Below are 19,062 nucleotides of genomic sequence, written 5' to 3'. Positions count from 1 at the left end.
GAGTGTGAGAGGGGGGGCACTGGGATACTGAGACAGAGAGTCAGCACCTTGAGGAGAGTGTGAGAGGGGGGACACTGGGACATTGAGACAGAGAGTCAGCACCTTGAGGAGAGTGTGAGAGGGGGGGGCACTGGGATACTGAGACAGAGAGTCAGCACCTTGAGGAGAGTGTGAGAGGGGGGGCACTGGGACACTGAGGCAGAGAGTCAGCATCTTGAGGAGAGTGTGAGAGGGGGGGGCACTGGGATACTGAGACAGAGAGTCAGCACCTTGAGGAGAGTGTGAGAGGGGGGGCACTGGGATACTGAGACAGAGAGTCAGCACCTTGAGGAGAGTGTGATCGGGGGGACACTGGGACATTGAGACAGAGAGTCAGCACCTTGAGGAGAGTGTGAGAGGGGGGGCACTGGGACATTGAGACAGAGAGTCAGCACCTTGAGGAGAGTGTGAGAGGGGGGGCACTGGGACATTGAGACAGAGAGTCAGCACCTTGAGGAGAGTGTGAGAGGGGGGGCACTGGGACATTGAGTCAGAGAGTCAGCACCTTGAGGAGAGTGTGAGAGGGGGGGCACTGGGACATTGAGACAGAGAGTCAGCACCTTGAGGAGAGTGTGAGAGGGGGGGCACTGGGACATTGAGTCAGAGAGTCAGCACCTTGAGGAGAGTGTGAGAGGGGGGGCACTGGGAGATTGAGACAGACAGTGAGTACCTTGAGGAGAGTGTGATCGGGGGGACACTGGGACACTGAGTCAGAGAGTCAGCACCTTGAAGAGAGTGTGATGGGGGGACACTGGGACTCTGAGACAGAGAGTCAGCACCTTGAGGAGAGTGTGATCGGGGGGACACTGGGACACTGAGACAGAGAGTCAGCACCTTGAGGAGAGTGTGAGCGGGGGGACACTGGGACACTGAGACAGAGAGTCAGACCTTGAGGAGAGTGTCAGAGGGGGGGCACTGGGACATTGAGACAGAGAGTCAGCACCTTGAGGAGAGTGTCAGAGGGGGGGCACTGGGATACTGAGACAGAGAGTCAGCACCTTGAGGAGAGTGTGAGGGGGGGGGCACTGGGACATTGAGACAGAGAGTCAGCACCTTGAGGAGAGTGTGAGAGGGGGGGAACTGGGACATTGAGACAGAGAGTCAGCACCTTGAGGAGAGTGTGAGAGGGGGGGCACTGGGATACTGAGACAGAGAGTCAGCACCTTGAGGAGAGTGTGAGAGGGGGGGCACTGGGACATTGAGACAGAGAGTCAGCACCTTGAGGAGAGTGTGAGAGGGGGGGCACTGGGACATTGAGACAGAGAGTCAGCACCTTGAGGAGAGTGTGATCGGGGGGGCACTGGGACATTGAGACAGAGAGTCAGCACCTTGAGGAGAGTGTGAGAGGGGGGACACTGGGACATTGAGACAGAGAGTCAGCACCTTGAGGAGAGTGTGATCGGGGGGGCACTGGGACACTGAGACAGAGAGTCAGCACCTTGAGGAGAGTGTGATCGGGGGGGCACTGGGATACTGAGACAGAGAGTCAGCACCTTGAGGAGAGTGTGAGAGGGGGGGCACTGGGATACTGAGACAGAGAGTCAGCACCTTGAGGAGAGTGTGAGAGGGGGGGCACTGGGATACTGAGACAGAGAGTCAGCACCTTGAGGAGAGTGTGAGAGGGGGGGCACTGGGACATTGAGACAGAGAGTCAGCACCTTGAGGAGAGTGTGAGAGGGGGGGCACTGGGACATTGAGACAGAGAGTCAGCACCTTGAGGAGAGTGTGAGAGGGGGGGCACTGGGATACTGAGACAGAGAGTCAGCACCTTGAGGAGAGTGTGAGAGGGGGGGCACTGGGACATTGAGACAGAGAGTCAGCACCTTGAGGAGAGTGTGATCAGGGGGACACTGGGACATTGAGACAGAGAGTCAGCACCTTGAGGAGAGTGTGAGCGGGGGGGCACTGGGACAATGAGACAGAGAGTGAGCACCTTGAGGAGAGTTTGGGGGGGCGGGGGGGCACTGGGGCCTTGAGACAGACAGTGAGTACCTTGAGGAGAGTGTGGGGGGGGGGGGCTCAATTGGACACAGAGACAGACAAGCAACCCTTTGAAGAGAGTATGAGAGGAGGACACTGGGACAGGGGTTCAGCACCTTCAGGAGAGTGTGAGAGGGGGACATTGTGACACGTAAACTGACAGTCAGTACACTGAGGAGAGTGTGGGAGGGGGACACTAGGGCAGACAATCAACACCTTGAGAAGAGTGTGAGAGTGGGACACAGAGGATTCAGGCTACTGGTAGAGTTGTGCAGCAATGGGAGTGAGGCCGTTTGTGTATGTCCTGTTGCGCTGAGGATTCTATTCAGTATCGACTCCATAGTCAGGTCTCAGGAACACAACTCTTTATTCCATCTGTTCACACAACACTCCAAATATTGACTCTCCAATCTGGGACGATCAAAACAGCTCACCCCACACCTGAGATCACATGGCTTGTTCCCTTAAAGGAATGTCCCAACTTATATACAGCAGTCTTCCCCTGTAAATAATATTTCTCCACTCCCAATACATTTGCAAACAATTGTAAATTTTTTCTCTATTCACTTCATCCAGGCTTGGTGCAGAATCCACAGCATATTTACAATATAATACAGCCCACAGTTCATTGCTGACCCTTACGCCCATCTCACATAGACCTGATCAGGGGGAGCGACAATCCCTTCGGGGTTGATGCCTGGGGACTGGTGTCAGTTTTAAGATCCTCTCTGGCGAGCGTGGATTTGTTGATCCCGCCAACGTTTGATCCTCCTCTTGCCCGTTGTCAGTTACGAACGTCGAGTGTCCTGTTCCCTCCATGAGTGGGGGAACTGTTGAGACCAGGCCTCCCTGGCCTCCCACGTAAAAGAACAGAGAGTATCGAAGGTGGCAGGAATCTAACCTCAGGAAGAAGCAAAAAGGTGGCATGTATGAGAAAGGAGGTGATCAATGCAGGACTGTGTTGTACCCAAAATCGCACAGTATATGGAACAAGGTCAATGAGATTGTCGCATGCATTGAAAGTGTTGTGGGCATCACTGAGACGTGTCTGCAAGGGGATCAAGGCTGGGATCTAAATATCCAAGGATATGTGAATTATCGAAAGGAGAGGCAGATGGGCAAAGGGGGTGGGGTTATATTGTTATTAAGGAATGAAGTTACATCGATAGCAAGAAGCGACATAAGATCAAAAGGGCTGTAGCTGGAGTTGAGGAATCGCAAAGTTAAAAACACCCTGATGAGAGTTCAGTAAACAGCCCCCCACCACCTCCCGCCACCCAGCAGCAGTCATGATGTGGGCAGAAAATAAATCTGGAGATAGAAAAGCCACATAAAATGCCAATTTTACAATAATCGTGCGGGACTTCATTATGTTGGTGGGCTGGGAAAATCAGGTAGATAGTGGATCCCAAGAAAATTTGTGGAATTTCTAAGTTTTTTTTTGGAGCAGCTTGTGACAGAGTGAGTAGGGAATAGCTCATTCTGGATTTAGTGATGTGTGATGAGGCAGTCTTGACAGGGAACTTAAGGTGAATGAACTCTTGGGGAGCAGTGACCACAATTTGATAGATTTTACTCTGCACTTTCGGAGGTAGAAACTGGAATCAGATGTAACAGTATTAGAATTAAATGAAGGTAATTACAAAGACACGAGAGAGGAACTGGCCAGAGTTGATTGGAAAGTGAGTCTAGCAGGGCAAACAGTTGAACAGCAATGGCAGGAGTTTTTAGAGGCACAACAGAAATTCATCGCAAGGAGGAGGAAACATGCCAGAGGGAGGATGAGGCATCCATGGCTGACGAGGGAAGTCAAGGACAGGATCAACGCAAAAGACAAAGCATACATGGTGGCGGGGATTAGTGGGAAGCCAAAGGATTGGGAAGACTTTAAAAGCGAGCAGAGGATAACAGAGAAAAAAAAAGGGAAGAAGATAAAATATGAGTGTAAGCCACTAGTAATATCAAAGAAGATAGGGAGAGTTTTTTTTGTTTCAATATAAAAAACGTAAGAAAGAGGCAAAGATAGCCATTGGACCACTGGAAAATGGGCCAGAGAAGGAATAATAGGAAACAAAGAAATGACAGAGGAAATGAATAGGGACTTCGCGTCAGTCTTCACGGTTGACTTCTTCCTCTCGCCCCTGTTCCCCGCCCCAGAAACCAAGCCTGAGCACCCACAAGCCTCTCTACCTTACTGAAGGAAGGGGCATCCTGTCAAAACTTGTCGCCTTGCACCCATCAGGACCGCACTGCAAACTCTGCTAACAATTTATACCGCCTGAAGAAAGGATGTCGATTGGTTTGCAAGTCGATTGCTGGTTGAGGCGTTGCCTTGAGGAACGCACTAAGGAACTAAAACCCCTCAACCCCAATCCCCACGTCTATGCTTGTCTGTCATTCAAGAAAAGTTTATGCCTGGATCTATTCCTTCAACTCACACAGGATTGGGCTTTGTCTACAGAGATTCTAGTAAATTATGTTGAGAAGGCCAAAGTGAAAAGCTGGGACAGCTGTTTCAATAATACCTTGTCCGTAAATTTTGACTGACCATAGACCCCCGGTAGTTTCATCTCCCTCTCTCCACCCCCTTCCTCTTGGCGAGGGCCTCCTCCCTTGAAGAACTCTAGCAATGGGCTATCGTTGCCCATCGCCTGAAAACATTCCGTCAGGGTCAAGTACAGCTCAGAGGCTGGGAATCCTGCAGAGAGTAACTCGCCTCCTGACTCTCCCACCCAAAGCCTGTCCACTGGGAATCCTGCAGAGAATCTCCCACCCAAAGCCTGTCCACAGGGAATCCTACAGAGAATCTCCCACCCAAAGCCTGTCCACTGGGAATCCCGCAGAGAGTAACTCACCTCCTGAATCTCCCACCGAAACCCTATCCACTAGGAATTGTTCGGAAAGTAATTCACCTCCTGATTTTCCCACTCAAAGCCTGTCCACTGGGAATCCCACGGAGATTAATTCACCTCCTGACTGTCCCACCCAAAACTTACCCACAGGGGATTGTGCAGAGAGTAACTGACCTCCTGACTCTCACCCCAAGCCTGTCCATGGGAATTCTGCGGAGAGTAACTCATCTCCTGACTCCCCAAAACCTGCCCATCATCTACAAGGACACAGGTTAGGACTGTGATGGAACATTGTCCACTTGCCTGGATGAGTGTGGTTCCCCTCCAGATGCTCGATATCCTTGCAATAGAGGGAGTACAGCGAAGGTTTACCAGGCTGATTCCTGGGATGGCAGATCTGTCATATGAGGAGAGGTTAAATCGGTTAGGATTATATTCACTGTTGTTTAGAAGAGTGAGAGGGGATCTCATAGAAAACAGGGTTAGATGGGGTAGATTCAGTAAGAATGTTCCCAATGGTGGGGGGAGTCCAGAACTCGGGGTCATAGTTTGAGAATAAGCGGTAAACATTTTAGAACTGAGGTGAGGAGAAATGTCTTCACCCATAGGGTGGTGAATGTGTGGAATTCACTCCCACAGAAAGTGGTTGACGCCGAAACGTTGTGTGATTTTAGGAAGAAATTAGATTTCGCTCTTGGGGCTAAAGGGATCGAGGGATATGGGAGAAAAGTGGGAATCAGGATATTGAATTCGATGATCAGCAATGATTATAATGAATGGCGGAGCAGGCTCGAAGGGCCAAATGGCCTTTTCCTACTTCTGGTTTCTATAACACCATCCGCGAGAAACCAGTCCCCAGTTGATCAAATCGCTAACCACAAACATTCACTCCCTACACCACCGATGCACAGCGTGTGTACCCTCTACAAGATGCACCACAGCGACTCACCAAGGCTCGTTCCACAGCACCTTCCAAACCCGCCATCTCTGCCATACAGATGGGCAACCAATGGGAGTGGGAGCAGCAGATACCTGGGGAACACTCACCACTTGGAGGTTCCCCCGTCTCCGATTCACTCACCATCCCCGACTTGCAAATATCTCAGCCGTTCCTTCACTGTGGCTGGGTTCAAAATCCCAGAGCTCCCTCGCTAACAGCACCGTGGGTGTACCTACACTACAAGGAGACTGTGGTGGTTTTGAGATCGCAGCTCATTCGCCACCTTCTCAAGAGGCCAGTTAGGGTTGGGCAATGAATGCTGTTCTCGACAGCGACGCCCACATCCCGTGAATGAATAAAAAACAAACAAAACCCAGCCATATTTTCGAATCCCAATCGGTCAGAATGTTACACGCGTGCGTGTCCGAATTGCAGGATCATTGCAGACACTAAATGAGCAGTGGTCGAGTGGTTTACTTGCCAATTTTAATTTCACCCACTACCTTTCTCACAGCCCCAAATTTCCCCCGCAGCAACGATTATCAAACACCGTTTTGAGCCCCTCGTTGCAGAAGGAGATGAAAGAAATAGGAGCCGGAGTAGGCCATCTGGCCCCTCGAGCCTGTCCCACCGTTCAATAAGATCATGGCTGATCTTTTCGTGGACTCAACTCCACTTACCCGCCCGCTCGCCATAACCCCTAATTCCTTTACTATTCAAAAGTCTGTCTATCCTTGCCTTAAACACATTCTATGAGGGAGCCTCAACTGCCTCACTGGGCAGGGAATTCCACAGATTCACAACCTTTCGTGTGAAGAAGTTCCTCCTCAACTCACTCCTAAATCTGCTCCCCCTTATTTTGAGGCCATGCCCCCTAGTTCTAGTTTCTCATGCCAGTGGAAACAATCTCCCAGCTACTATCTTATCTATTCCCTTCATAATCTTATATGTTTCTATAAGATGTCCCCCTCATTCTTCTGAATTCCAATGAGTATAGCCCCAGCCTTCTCAGTCTCTCCTCGTAAGTCGACCCTCTCATCTCCAGAATCAACCCAGCGAATCTCCTCTGCACCCCCTCCAGTGCCAGTATATCCTTTCTCATGTAAGGAAACCACAACTGTACACAGTACTCCAGGTGTGGCCTCGCCAGCACCTTATACAGCTGCAACATAACCTGGATGAAACCAAGTCACTGTGGATGCTGGAATCTGAAACCAAAAGATGAAGTGTTGGAAAACCTCAGCTGTTCTGGCAGCAACTCTAAGGAGACAAAAGAGCTGACGTTTCAAGTCCAGGCGACTCTTTGTCAAAGCTTTGACTATCGGAAATAGGGCTGTAGGGGCTGGAAAGTGATTCAGCAGGGTTAAGGGGCTGGGGGAGGTTACAGAGACAGAGAGGGGGTGTCAGAGCTGGAGGAGATTACAGAGATAGGGTGGGGCTGCAGGGGCTGCAGGAGGTTACAGAAGTATGGAAGGATGTAGGGGCAGGAGATGGTTACAGAGATAGGGAGGGGGTGTATGAGTTGGAGGAGGTTGCAGAGATAGGGAGAGGTGTTAGGGTTACCACTTAACCTGCACATCTTTGGGCACTAAGGGACAATTTAGCATGGCCAATCCACCTAACCTGCACACCTTTGGTTATTAAGGGACAATTTAGCATGGCCAATCCACTTAACCTGCACACCTTTGGTTATTAAGGGACAATTTGGCATGGCCAATCAACCTAACTTACATATCTTTGGACACACAGGGAAAAGTTAGCATGACCAATCCACCTAATCTGCACATACTTAGGCACTAAGGGACAAGTTATATGGCCACTGCATCTAACACTCACATCTTTGGACACAAAGGGAAAATTTAGCATGGAAAATCCACCTAACCCTCACATCTTTGGAGTGTGGGAGGAAACCAGAACACCTGGATGAAACCCACGCAGACATAGATAGAGTGTGAAAACATCACACAGGCAGTAACCTGGGGTTTTTCATTGTTTTCCCACTCTGAAATTTCACATCCTGGGGGCAACACTGGCACAGTGGTTAGCACTGCTGCCTCTCAATGTCATGAACTCTGGTTCAATCCTGGCGTGGGTCACTGCCTGTGCGGAGTTTGCACATTTTCCCCATATCTGTGTGGGCTTCGTCCAGGGGCTCCAGTTTCCTCCCACAGTCTGAAAGATATGCTGGTTAGGCACATTTGTGATGCTTAATTCTCCCTTAGAGTACCCGAACAGGCACAGGAATGTGATGGCTGGAATGTTTTCACTGTAACTTCATTTCAGTGTTAATGCAAGCCTACTTGTGACCTGAGTAAATAAACTTAAATTAAAAACCACTTTCTCCATGGAGTTTGCTCACACCATTTAATAGAAGATATCTATTTTGGCCCCCAGTTGATTGGCTCTTTCTTGAAGAACATTCATTATCATTTCGTTTTTTTGATGAAAAAAAAATCAAATTAACTGTTTGCTCTAATGTCAGTGGTGAATCAGCTACTTTGCTTCCATGTCCATTTTATTTGATCACTGAACTTTCGAACATAGTCCAGGAAATGAATGTGTGATGTCTCGTATTTGAACACGTTTGACAATCATCATCAGGGGATATTTAATACCGTTCACTAACTCCTTTCGGAATTGACTCTGAGTAACAGCATAAATAAAAGTATTTGTACAGCAGCTCAGGAGCTGGAGCATGAAACCAATTTCAGGAACAAATGTGGGCACGTGAACTGAATATCCCAAGTAATCTAATCGTCTCACTATCGAACAGGACATAAACAGTGCCCACAGCAGCATGAAATTCCCCGAGATTAGAAAGAGTAAGACCATGGATTTCCGTCGCCTTCCCATTTCTGGGTCGTTGGAACTCTCGCCACTGCCCCGAACGCGGAGTCTCATGCGGGCCCTGCTGGCCAATAAGACGCTTCTGAATGTCAATACATTGAACAACAAAATCAATACAAATGGAACGAACGGTGTTAAAATGTAATGCATAAATTCAACAAGAGCCCAGGCCAGTGAGTGAGATGCATGAGGCAACACGTTGCAAAACCAGGGTGTGTTTGAAAGCCAGTACTTACTTGCATACAGAAAATACCAGAAAATGTTCTTCAAACAGCTCAACACCGTCACTGTAACGAGAACCACAGTTGCTGTTTCTTCAGTGCAGTATTTAGCTCTTAACTTCTGGCAACTAATGGCCACAAATCGATCAAAGGTGAAAGTGACAGTGAACCAGACAGAACAGTCAGTGACAGCGTAAAGGACAACCGCGTGGATGTTACACACTCGAATGTACAACAGGAAAGTAAATTGCTCTCGATACACAATGGGAATATGCCTCAGGATTAGATCAATGATGATTATCAGTAGATCAGCTGCTGCCATGGCAACCAGATAGCGAATCACACACTTGGAGAGGCCACACTTTCCCCGACACAAGATCACTATCGTCAGCGTATTAACTGTATGTGGGAGAGACAGAATGAAAATATCCAGCAAATTAGTGTTAAAGTTTATTTATTATTGTCACAGGTAGGCTTACGTTAACACTGCAATGACATTACAGTGAAACCCACGCAAGTACAAAAGAGAGGAAAATGTCTGAGGTCACGTGACAACTGACTCATAGAATCCCTACAGTGCAGAAGGAGGCCATTCAGCCCATCGAGCGTGTACCGACCACAATTCCACCCAGATCGTATTCCTGTTATCCCATGTATTTACACTGCTAGACCCCCCGACAAATAGCCAATTCAGCATGGCCCATCACTCTAATCTGCACATCTTTGGACTGTGAGAGGAAACCAGAGCACCTGGAGAGAATCCACGGGGACAATGTACAGTCTCCACATAAACAGTGACCCAAGGCTGGAATTGAAACTGTGTCTCTGGCGCTGTGAGGCAGCAGTGCTAACCACTGTCCCGCCCTACACCCACCCCACCCCACCCCCTCCCTTAAGGACAGCATCTTCCTTGTTACCTTTAGTCTTTTGCATGGACCTACCTTGCACTAAGTTGATCTTCCTCTACACCCCAGCTATCACTGAATTTGCCTACTTCTGCTCCTAATTCCTATGTAATTTTGTTCTGAGTTTTTAGCTGTCCTACTGGTTCCTATTATGTGTCTTAACTACTCCACTATGACTGTAAACAACTTTTATAGTTACAGCATAGAACACATTCTTTCTGGTTGTATCAAAGTTTGGTATGGCCCCTGCTCTGTCCAAGACCGCAAGAAACTACAAAGGGGGTCATGATCGAAGCCCAGTCCATCACACAAACCAGCCTCCCATCGTTTGACACTGCCTCGGAAAAAGCAGCCAACATAAGCAAGGATCGCACACATCCCGGACATTCTCTCTTCCACTTTCTTCCATTGAGAAAAAGATGCAAAAGTCTCAGGTCACGTACCAACTGACTCAAGAACAGCTTCTTCCCTGCTGCTGTCAGACTTTTGAATGGACCTTCCCCATATTAAGTTGATCTTTCTCTACATCCTAGCTGTGACTGTAACGCTACATTCTGCGCCCTCTTCTTTCTTGTTCTATGTCTGCATAGCATTTAAGAAACAATCGGTTTTTAATGTATGCTAATACATGTGACAATATTACATCAATTCAGTCATGGGGAGACACAGATAGCCTTCACATAGGCAGTGATCCAAACTGGGAATTGAACCTTGGTTCCTGCACTGTGAGTCAGCAATGCTAACCACTGGGCCACCTTGCCACCTCCTGCATGCTGACAGTTAATAAGATCAACTTAGTGCATTTGTGATGAGATATCGAGTTTGACTGCAATTCCGCATGTTAAAATTCCTCACAACAAACTAACATTAATCTGTATCTTGACATGCATCCAAAATGACTCTCTGTCACAGGCGTCCCTATTCGTGGCGTTGGTAGTCAAAGTAATCATGAACCAATGATGCAGATTTGATCACAGAATCCCTGCCGTGCAGAATCTGACCATTTGGCCCATCATGACTGCAACGACTGTCTCCATTAAGGCATGTTACCCAGACACTATCCCCGTTACAGCTTCTCAGGGAACAGCTTCTTCCCTGCTGCTGTCATGTGCCTGCCCGCTAATCCACCTAACCTGCAAATCTTGGGACACTAAGGGGCAATTTAGCATGGACAATCCACCAAACCTGCCCATCTTTGGAGGCTGGGGGACAATTTGGCATGGCTAATCCACCTGGGTCAGATCTCAAACAATGATGAGATGGAATACAGGAAAGAGATATAGAAACTGGTGACGTGGTGTAATGATAATCATCTCTCGCTCAATGTCAATAACAAAACGGAGATAGTCATCGACTTCAGGAAGCGTAGTGGAGAACATACCCCTGTCACCATCACTGGGGACGAAGTAGAAATTGTTGAGGGCTTCTCATTTTCATGTTTTCAGGTCACCAACAAATTGTCCTGGTTTCCACCCCTGCCCCTCCCACTCATGCCGAAACTATCGTTAAGAAAGCCCACCAACACATCCTCTTTCTGAGAAGACTAAGGACATTTGACATGTCAGCTCCAACTCTCACCAACTCATCCAGATGAACCACAGAAAGCATTCTATCTGGTTGTATCACAGCTTAGTATGGGTCCTGCTCCACCCAAGGCACAATAAACTATAAAGGGTCGTGGATAAAGCCCAGTCCATTATTCAAACCAGTTTCCTATCCATTGACTCCATCTACAATTTCCACTGCCTTGGAAAAGCAGTCAGCGTAATCAAGGACCCCATGCTTCCTGGTCCTTCTCTCTTTCAACTTCTTCTGTCGGGAAAAAAACAGATAGAAACGTCTGAGGTCACGTACCAACCGACTCAAGAGCAGCTTCTTCCCTTCTGCTGTCAGACTTTTGAATGGAACTACCTCGCATTAAGTTGACCTTTCTCTACACCTCTGACTGTAACACTACATAATGCACCCTCTCCTTCTCTATGAATCGTATGTTTTGTTTAGCAAACAAGAAACAATGTTTTTCACTGTATACTAAAGCATGTGACAAAATAAATCAACTCAAATCACCCTGGAGAATCTCCTGTGCAAACCCTCTCCCCCAGTGCAGTCACATCCATCCTATTATGTGGTGACCAGAACTGCACACATTACCCTAGCTGCTACCTCACCAATTGAACAGGGTGGGGTGAAGGGGCAAGCCTGAGTTAGATGCTCTTTTGGAGGGTCTGTCCAGACTCACTGGGCCAAATGGCCTCTTTCTGCACTGTAAGGATTCTACAGTTCTAATCGAGGGGGTTCTCTAAACCAATAGTGAAATAACAATAGCTATTTGTGGTGCTTATAATTTCAGGATGGTCAGGAGTGTGATGGAATCGTCCCCATTGGCCCGGATGGGTGCAGCTCCAGAAGCTTGACACAATCCAGGACAAAGCAACCCCGCTTTATTGGCACCACATCAACAAACATCCACTCCCTCCACCACCAACGCACAGTAGCAGCAGTGTATACTATCTCCAAGATGCACTGCAGCAATTCACCAAAGATCCTTAGACTGCACCTTCCAAACCCAAGACCGCTTTCCTCTAGAAGGACAACGGTAGCAGATACACGGGAACACCACCAACTGCAAATTCCATTCTAAGCCACTCACCATCCTGAATTGGAAATATATCAGTCATTCCGTTGCAGTCGCCGCATCAAAATTCTGGGATTCCCTCCATAACGGTATTATGGGTCAACCCACAGAACACAGACTGCAGTGATTCGAGAAGGCAGCTGACCACCACATTCACAAGGAGCAACTAGGGATGGGCAATAAATGCTGGCAAGGTAGAGAAGCCCATATAGAACCATAGAACATTACAGCACAAAAGCAGGTCTTTTGGCTATTCTTGGTTTGTGCCAAAACATTTTTCTGCCGAGTCCAATTGAACTGCACCTGGACTATATCCTTCCACATCCCTCTCATCCATGTACAAGCCCAAGTTTTTCTGAAATGATAAAAGTGAGACCGCACTTACTACTTCACCTGGCAGCTCGTTCCACACCCCACCACGTTCTCTGTGAAGAAGCCTCCACCCTCAATATTCCCTTTAAACTTTTCCCCCTACACCCTTAACCCATGCCCTCCGTTTTTTTTTCTCCCCTAGCCTCAGTGGAAAATGCCTGCTTGCATTCACTCTATCTATACCCAACATTATGTTTTACACCTCTATCAAATCCCCCCTCGTCCTTCTACGCTGCAGAGAATAAAGTCCTAGTCTATTCACCTTTCTCTGTAACTCACTTTCTCAAGACCCAGCAACATTCTTGTCAACCTTCTCTGCACTTTTTCAACCTTATTAATACCCTTCCTGTCATTCGATGACCAGAACTGCACACAATGCTCTAAATTCGGCCTCACCAATGTTTTTTACAACTTCATCATAACGTTCCAACTCTTATACTCAATATTTTGATTTATAAAGGTCAATGTTCCAAAAACACTCTTTACAACCCTATCTACCTGTGACACCACTTTTAGGGAATTAAGTTTCTGTACTCCCACATCCCTCTGTTCTACTGCACTCTTCAGTGTCCTACCATATTCCATGAATGAATATGAAAGAAATGGCCAAGGGCATTATGTATTTCTGAACAGTATCTCGAAATAACCCCCCTTGCAGACACGGGGAGAACGTGCAAACTCCACGGAGACAGTGACCCAAAGCGAGAATCGAACCCGGGTCCCTGTGAGGCAGCGGTGTTTGCCGCCGTGCCACCCCACCAACATCGCTTTACTCAAAACGACCTTATCTTCAATTACTTTCACCGTTGTTAAGTCGGCAGCGTGAAGAAGTGGAAGAGCAGGAGGCACGGGTTAAGATTCCACGTTGTTCTGAACCCTGCCTCCTGCAGTAACCTACCAGGAACACTGACTGCTGCCAGCACGGGGTAGTAAATTTTTTGTATGTCTTCGAGTGCCCACAGAATCCTGAGCTTGGCCAGAAACGAAAGCGACATTTTCACCCTGTAGGTAAAGATTGATGATTCGATGCTCCTGTTGCCGGGAGTGATCCCCAGATGAAACCCTGGATATATTCCTCCTTATTTATAGGAGAACGAATCCACAGGGTCAGAAAATCCCGCGGCAGTATCACTTATTCATAGTCACTGAACAAACAACTATTTCAACAGCTATCACCCCCCAGGGTTTATGGGTAACAACACATCTGCCAGTCAGGGAGACCTGTGTAAATATTCTTTATTCCTATAATCCTAAAAAAAATGCACATGTATATTTTCTGACTAGAATTATCACGGGGACACGAGGTTACTTGAATATCAATATCAGCTTTCTGTTTACACTCAATTCTGGCTGCCACATTACAGGAAGGATGTGAAGGCTTTGGAGAGGGTACAGAAGACTTTTACCAGGGTGCTGCCTGGATTGGAGGGTCTGAGCTATAAGGACAGGATGGACAAACTTGGGTTGCTACCTCTGGAGTGACGGAGGCTGAGGGGAGGCCTGCGAGGAGTCTGTAAAATGATGAGAGGCATAGAAAGGATTGACAGTCAGAATATTTTTTCCCAGAGTTGAAGTGTGTAATATTAGGGGACACAAACACATTTAAACAGAAGATTTCAAAGGAGATATGAAGGGTAATTTTTCTTTACACACAAAGAGTGGTAGTTGTCTGGAACGCACTGCCAGGAGTGGTGGTGGAGGCAGATGTGATAAAGGGCTTGTTTAAAGATGTGTTTAAAGGGCTTTTAGATCAGCATATGAATAAACAAGGACCAGAGGGATATGGAGCAAGGGCAGAGAATAGATTAATTTGGCGTCATGTTCGGCACAACATCGTGGGCTGAAGGGTCTGTTCCTGTACTGTACTGTTCCAATGTAGTTGACAAGATTGTCAGTTCAGGGAGACAAAGCCACATCTTTGAGCACCCACCGACACTGTTTTTTACCCCGTTTCAGGAATAGCCTTCCAAGCGGATTAATGGGATCGTGCACATTCCTTCTTTTTTTAAAAAAAATTCTTGAGACACTGGTTGGCCAACATTTATTGTCCATTCCGAGTTGCACAGTTGAGTCAAATACATTGCTGTGGCTCTGGAGTCCAGTGTAGGCCAGATTGAGCAAAGACAGCAGATTCCCTTTCCCTTAAGGACATGAGTGAACAAGTTTTTTTCCCCCGTTTCCCTGACAATAGTTTCATGGTCATCAGCAGATTCCTGATTTTATTTTTGATCAATGCAAATTCCACCATTTGCTGAGGCTGGATTCGAACCTGGGGTCTCTGGAACATGTGCTGAGTTTCTGGATTAATATTCTAGTGATAATAGCACTCGGCCATCACCTCCCTCTGAACTGCTTTTAGTTGACGGGCTAATGTTCAGTTAATAGTTAAAGGTCAGTTGAGAGTTTATGAGTTGCAATGACTTTAATCAGGCAGTTGAGGTGAGCCACTGGGCGGAGTAGCTCGGGGTGGCTTTCCACACACACGGCCTCTACCCCTGCCCACTCCAACCGGGCCGAAAATCTGTAAGGTGTAACCCTCTTAGTTAATTACCGGCACAGGATTGTCCCCAGCCCCTCTCCTCCCAGCAGGGGAAATAACCTGGGAGGTGATACCCTGGAAGGCTGCAGATCATCGATCATCTTTATTCCCAGTGTAAAAGAATCTCTTGTTATATTATTGCATTGAAGTTAATTGTTGTTCTATAATATATCATTGTGGATTGGCTGGAGCCCGGAGGGTGTATCCCCTCGGATGAAGTAGAGAGAAAACAGTCTCATCCCACTCCCACTGCATCTCAACTCACAGGACAACTGCCTCATTGCAGGATTAAATGCACTGAATCTTGGTTAAACATAGACAGTGAGAGAACAGAGGGAGCAAAGAGCAAAAGAGGAAACAATGATCGCTGCACGAAGAGACAGACTGAAAGAGTGAAAGAGTCTGAGACAGTTTTCCAGCGACCAAGAGGGACGGAGAGTGAGGCAGACACCCACAACCCAATATACACACAACAGCTGTCTGAACCCACAAGCATGGGGAGCTCTGAATGGGTGAATAAGGATTTAGTGAATGTTCGGAAGCATTGTCACTTTTTGAAAATGTCTGGATTCTCTATGAGTCTGTTGTGTTGATAGAATCCTTGCAGTCCCTGCTCGGGTTCTCAAATCATATCCCATGTGAACCAATTCCAGTAGGTCATGGGGAAATAAACAAAATCCGTAACGCGTCCATTTCTGAACAAGGGCTTGTCCGCAATTTGAACCCAGGGCCTCTCGCAAGTGTGCAGGCTTTTATATCCAAAGGGAGAATCTCATCCCGAATCCATCAAACCATCGCTCAAACAGCATGTCAACTAAATGTATTTTCACTGCCATGTAAAAGCGGACCTGACATCTGCACTGAAATGTGATGAGGTTGGAAAAACTCAGGACGTTACATGGCATGTGTGCATCAGGAAACAAAGATAAACCTTCACCTCCATGAACTTTCATTAATATTGGGAATGGTTGAAAATAGAGGAAGTTTTTTTAAAAAAAATAAAATCCAACAAGGAGGAAATATAACAACATCTGGCAGGGTGGAAATTGCGATGGGTATTTGGTCTGTTGCAGTTTGCATGAATTGATGTTTGAAGACAAAATGCGGTGCTAATTAGCAAATAACACAGAAAGCCAGTAAGGGGATCCCGCCGAAACCCGGGATCTCTAGATCTTCAGTCTAACGCTCTCCCAACTGAGCTATTTCGGCTGCCTGGTAAGCTAGAAGCTTCCGTCTCCCAAATATCTAGGAGAACAATGATTTCTGCCCATTCCTTAATGCATTTTCATCTTTCTTCGAATAATCTCAACCAGATGTCCTCAGTGATGAAAACAAATTACTGCGGATGGGAAAAGAGGAAATGCTCCAAAATCTCACAAAGTCTGACAGCACCTGTAAGGAGTGAAAAGGGCGGACGTTTCGGCTCCAGATGACAATTTGTCAAAGCTCATTGCACACTTGTACTCAGTATTCGTTTTAATATTTAGTATCAATGCATTATTTAACACATATGGCTTCATTATGAATTGAATATTTCTGAAATTGAACATCAGTGAATTGAAAATATAACTGATCAACAGAACCAATCGAATCACCGGGTAATACAGATCACAATTTTGGGATTGACTATCGTCAGCTTTTAAACAAAGTCAAATGCATTTAAATGGAGGAGAATCAAGAATTATCTGTTAGTGATCCTTGAGCCTTTTTTATTATAGGCGTGAAACATTCAGGCGCATAAATTCCGGCCCGTTACAGGAATATCTGGTACATCCGCACTGAGTCTCGATTCCTTCATCTGTCTGATTGGTTTTTCCTGTTTCTTAGAGATGAAAAACGATTTTAAAACAAAGATTCTTCTGTGAAATGTGCGCCATTTCCAAAAAGTTCACTTACAGTATCACTTGCATCTGTCTGTTTGAGCACACACTACTATCAGATATTTCAGATGGTGATTAACCATATTAGTCTGCACCTATAAACCCATTAAATTCTGATGGAGACTGAACCAGACGTGAAAATCTGCTCGGCGTCAAAAGCGAACTTTCCTGTCAGTCCGTCAAAGAAAAACTTTTCTTGTTTCACCGGAAGTATTTGAGGGTGAAGTCAGAGAAATAATAACATGCCTTTAATATCCAGGTTCAGACAATGTTGTGCAGCAAACTCAAATCTAGCAACTTTTCCCTTACGTGATATGAGAAAGATTTAATGAATGTTTCGAGTTTCGAGCCGGGGATTTTTCGCGTGGGAGGTAAATGTGATAACCACTACACTACAGAAACAGCTCAAACCAGAGTAACCCAAATCAGCCTGTCTGCAATGTTCAACTACGCTGTGTTGCTGCAGGTTCCGATGGTTAGACTGAGAGCCCATGTCACTGAATTCAGGAAGATAACCGTTACTTTCAATCTGATTGTACAACTTGTCCCGAACAGCAAAGTTTAAAAGCGCTCGTCTCGCAAATATCTAAGGGAGCAATGATTTCTACCCATATATTATTTCATCATTCTCATATTCCTTCGAATAATCTCAATCAATTGTATTCAGTAAAGAAGCAAATTACTGCGGATGCTGGAATCGGAACCGAAACTTCTGGCAAGTCTCACAAGGGCTGTGATGAAAGCAGAGCTCTGACAAGCTGATGTTGTTCAGTAGATTTACTGCAGTAAGGTTTATGTAAGTTCGATACAAACATTAGTATTTGAATGTGGTCACTTACAGTGAAATTTAATGCAGTGGAAGGTAGCCTACTTATTTTACAGGAGGAACCAGCAACGGATTTATAAACATGGATTGTGCAACGGGGCTGAAATTTCTCCCTGCTGTTGACATGGTACAAATATTTATTGACGATTTTCAACTTTCTACCGAGTATTTAGGTTCCGTGGTGTAATGGTGAGCACTCTGGACTTTGAATCCAGTAATCTGAGTTCAAATCTCGGTGGAACTTTGCATAATGCAGATTGCCTCATCACTGTGGCTCCTGTGTAATCACTATACAGTTCACCCCGCGGTTCCCTATTATCCACAGCACACGGGATTGTTTCAATGACCTTGCGAATGGTCTCATACTCTGGTATAAACATTGTGCGATATTCTGCTTTCCTCACGCTCAGGCCATGGAACCCACAGGACTCGCTTTTATCTCTCCTGAAATGCACGCTATCTTTGTTATGTTGCCTCGCTCCTGGATTTCACGTGTTTAACACTTCCTACCTTTCCAACCTTTAACCATTTAAATGAAAGGTTATGGGAGGTGTAAGAAGTGAATCCTTTCCCTGTGCACACTTGCTGCCTGGCTTCCTCAGTACTTTTTTCCAGCGCTTCCAAATTTCACTGTAGCTGTCTGATCAGGTTAAGATGACAATATAAGTACCTGCCTTTGCGCCAGTGGCTCGTTGGTCTAGTGGTATGATTCGCGCTTCGAGCGCGAGCGGTCCCGGGTTCAAATCCCGCATGAGCCCCATTGTTATTCATGGCCAAGTCTTGTTCATTTCTTTACCTTGAACGCAGCAGGATGAGTTCACCCCCGGTTTGGTTTGAGAACCTGATAATGCAGGGAATCCAACGACACAACTCATTCAAGATGCTTTCAAAAGTTAAATGTGCTCGTGGACGTTCCCTTCATCCCAAATCAACGATTCCAGAGGACATGTGGATTCCGGCCCCTGGTTTTATGTATATTGTTATTAATTCATGTGATATGGATTGCTACTCCATTTTCTGTCGAAA

General features: G+C 46.6%; 1 protein-coding gene and 2 non-coding genes across 3 annotated transcripts; 2 read left to right on the top strand and 1 right to left on the bottom strand.

Moving 5' to 3' along the window:
• Window positions 1–8,334: 8,334 nt before the first annotated feature.
• LOC145362365 (putative G-protein coupled receptor 139) lies at window positions 8,335–13,786 on the bottom strand. The gene is made up of 2 exons (XM_080218428.1): window positions 13,690–13,786; window positions 8,335–9,278 (listed from the first exon to the last, which is right to left on the bottom strand). The coding sequence occupies exons 1-2, from the start codon at window positions 13,784–13,786 to the stop codon at window positions 8,335–8,337; spliced, it is 1,041 nt and encodes a 346-aa protein (XP_080074554.1).
• Window positions 13,787–18,208: 4,422 nt separating this feature from the next.
• On the top strand, window positions 18,209–18,280 carry trnaq-uug (transfer RNA glutamine (anticodon UUG)). The gene has a single exon. It is a non-coding gene; the product is annotated as a tRNA-Gln (tRNA).
• A 442-nt stretch (window positions 18,281–18,722) lies between these two features.
• Window positions 18,723–18,794, top strand: trnas-cga (transfer RNA serine (anticodon CGA)). The gene has a single exon. It is a non-coding gene; the product is annotated as a tRNA-Ser (tRNA).
• Window positions 18,795–19,062: the final 268 nt, after the last annotated feature.

Source organism: Carcharhinus amblyrhynchos, unplaced genomic scaffold, assembly GCF_965287045.1.
Source record: "Carcharhinus amblyrhynchos unplaced genomic scaffold, sCarAmb.v2.hapA scaffold_38, whole genome shotgun sequence".
In the NCBI taxonomy this organism is placed as follows: domain Eukaryota; kingdom Metazoa; phylum Chordata; class Chondrichthyes; order Carcharhiniformes; family Carcharhinidae; genus Carcharhinus; species Carcharhinus amblyrhynchos.
Note: the sequence above shows the minus strand (reverse complement) of the source record. Positions and strands in the feature narration are given on the sequence as shown.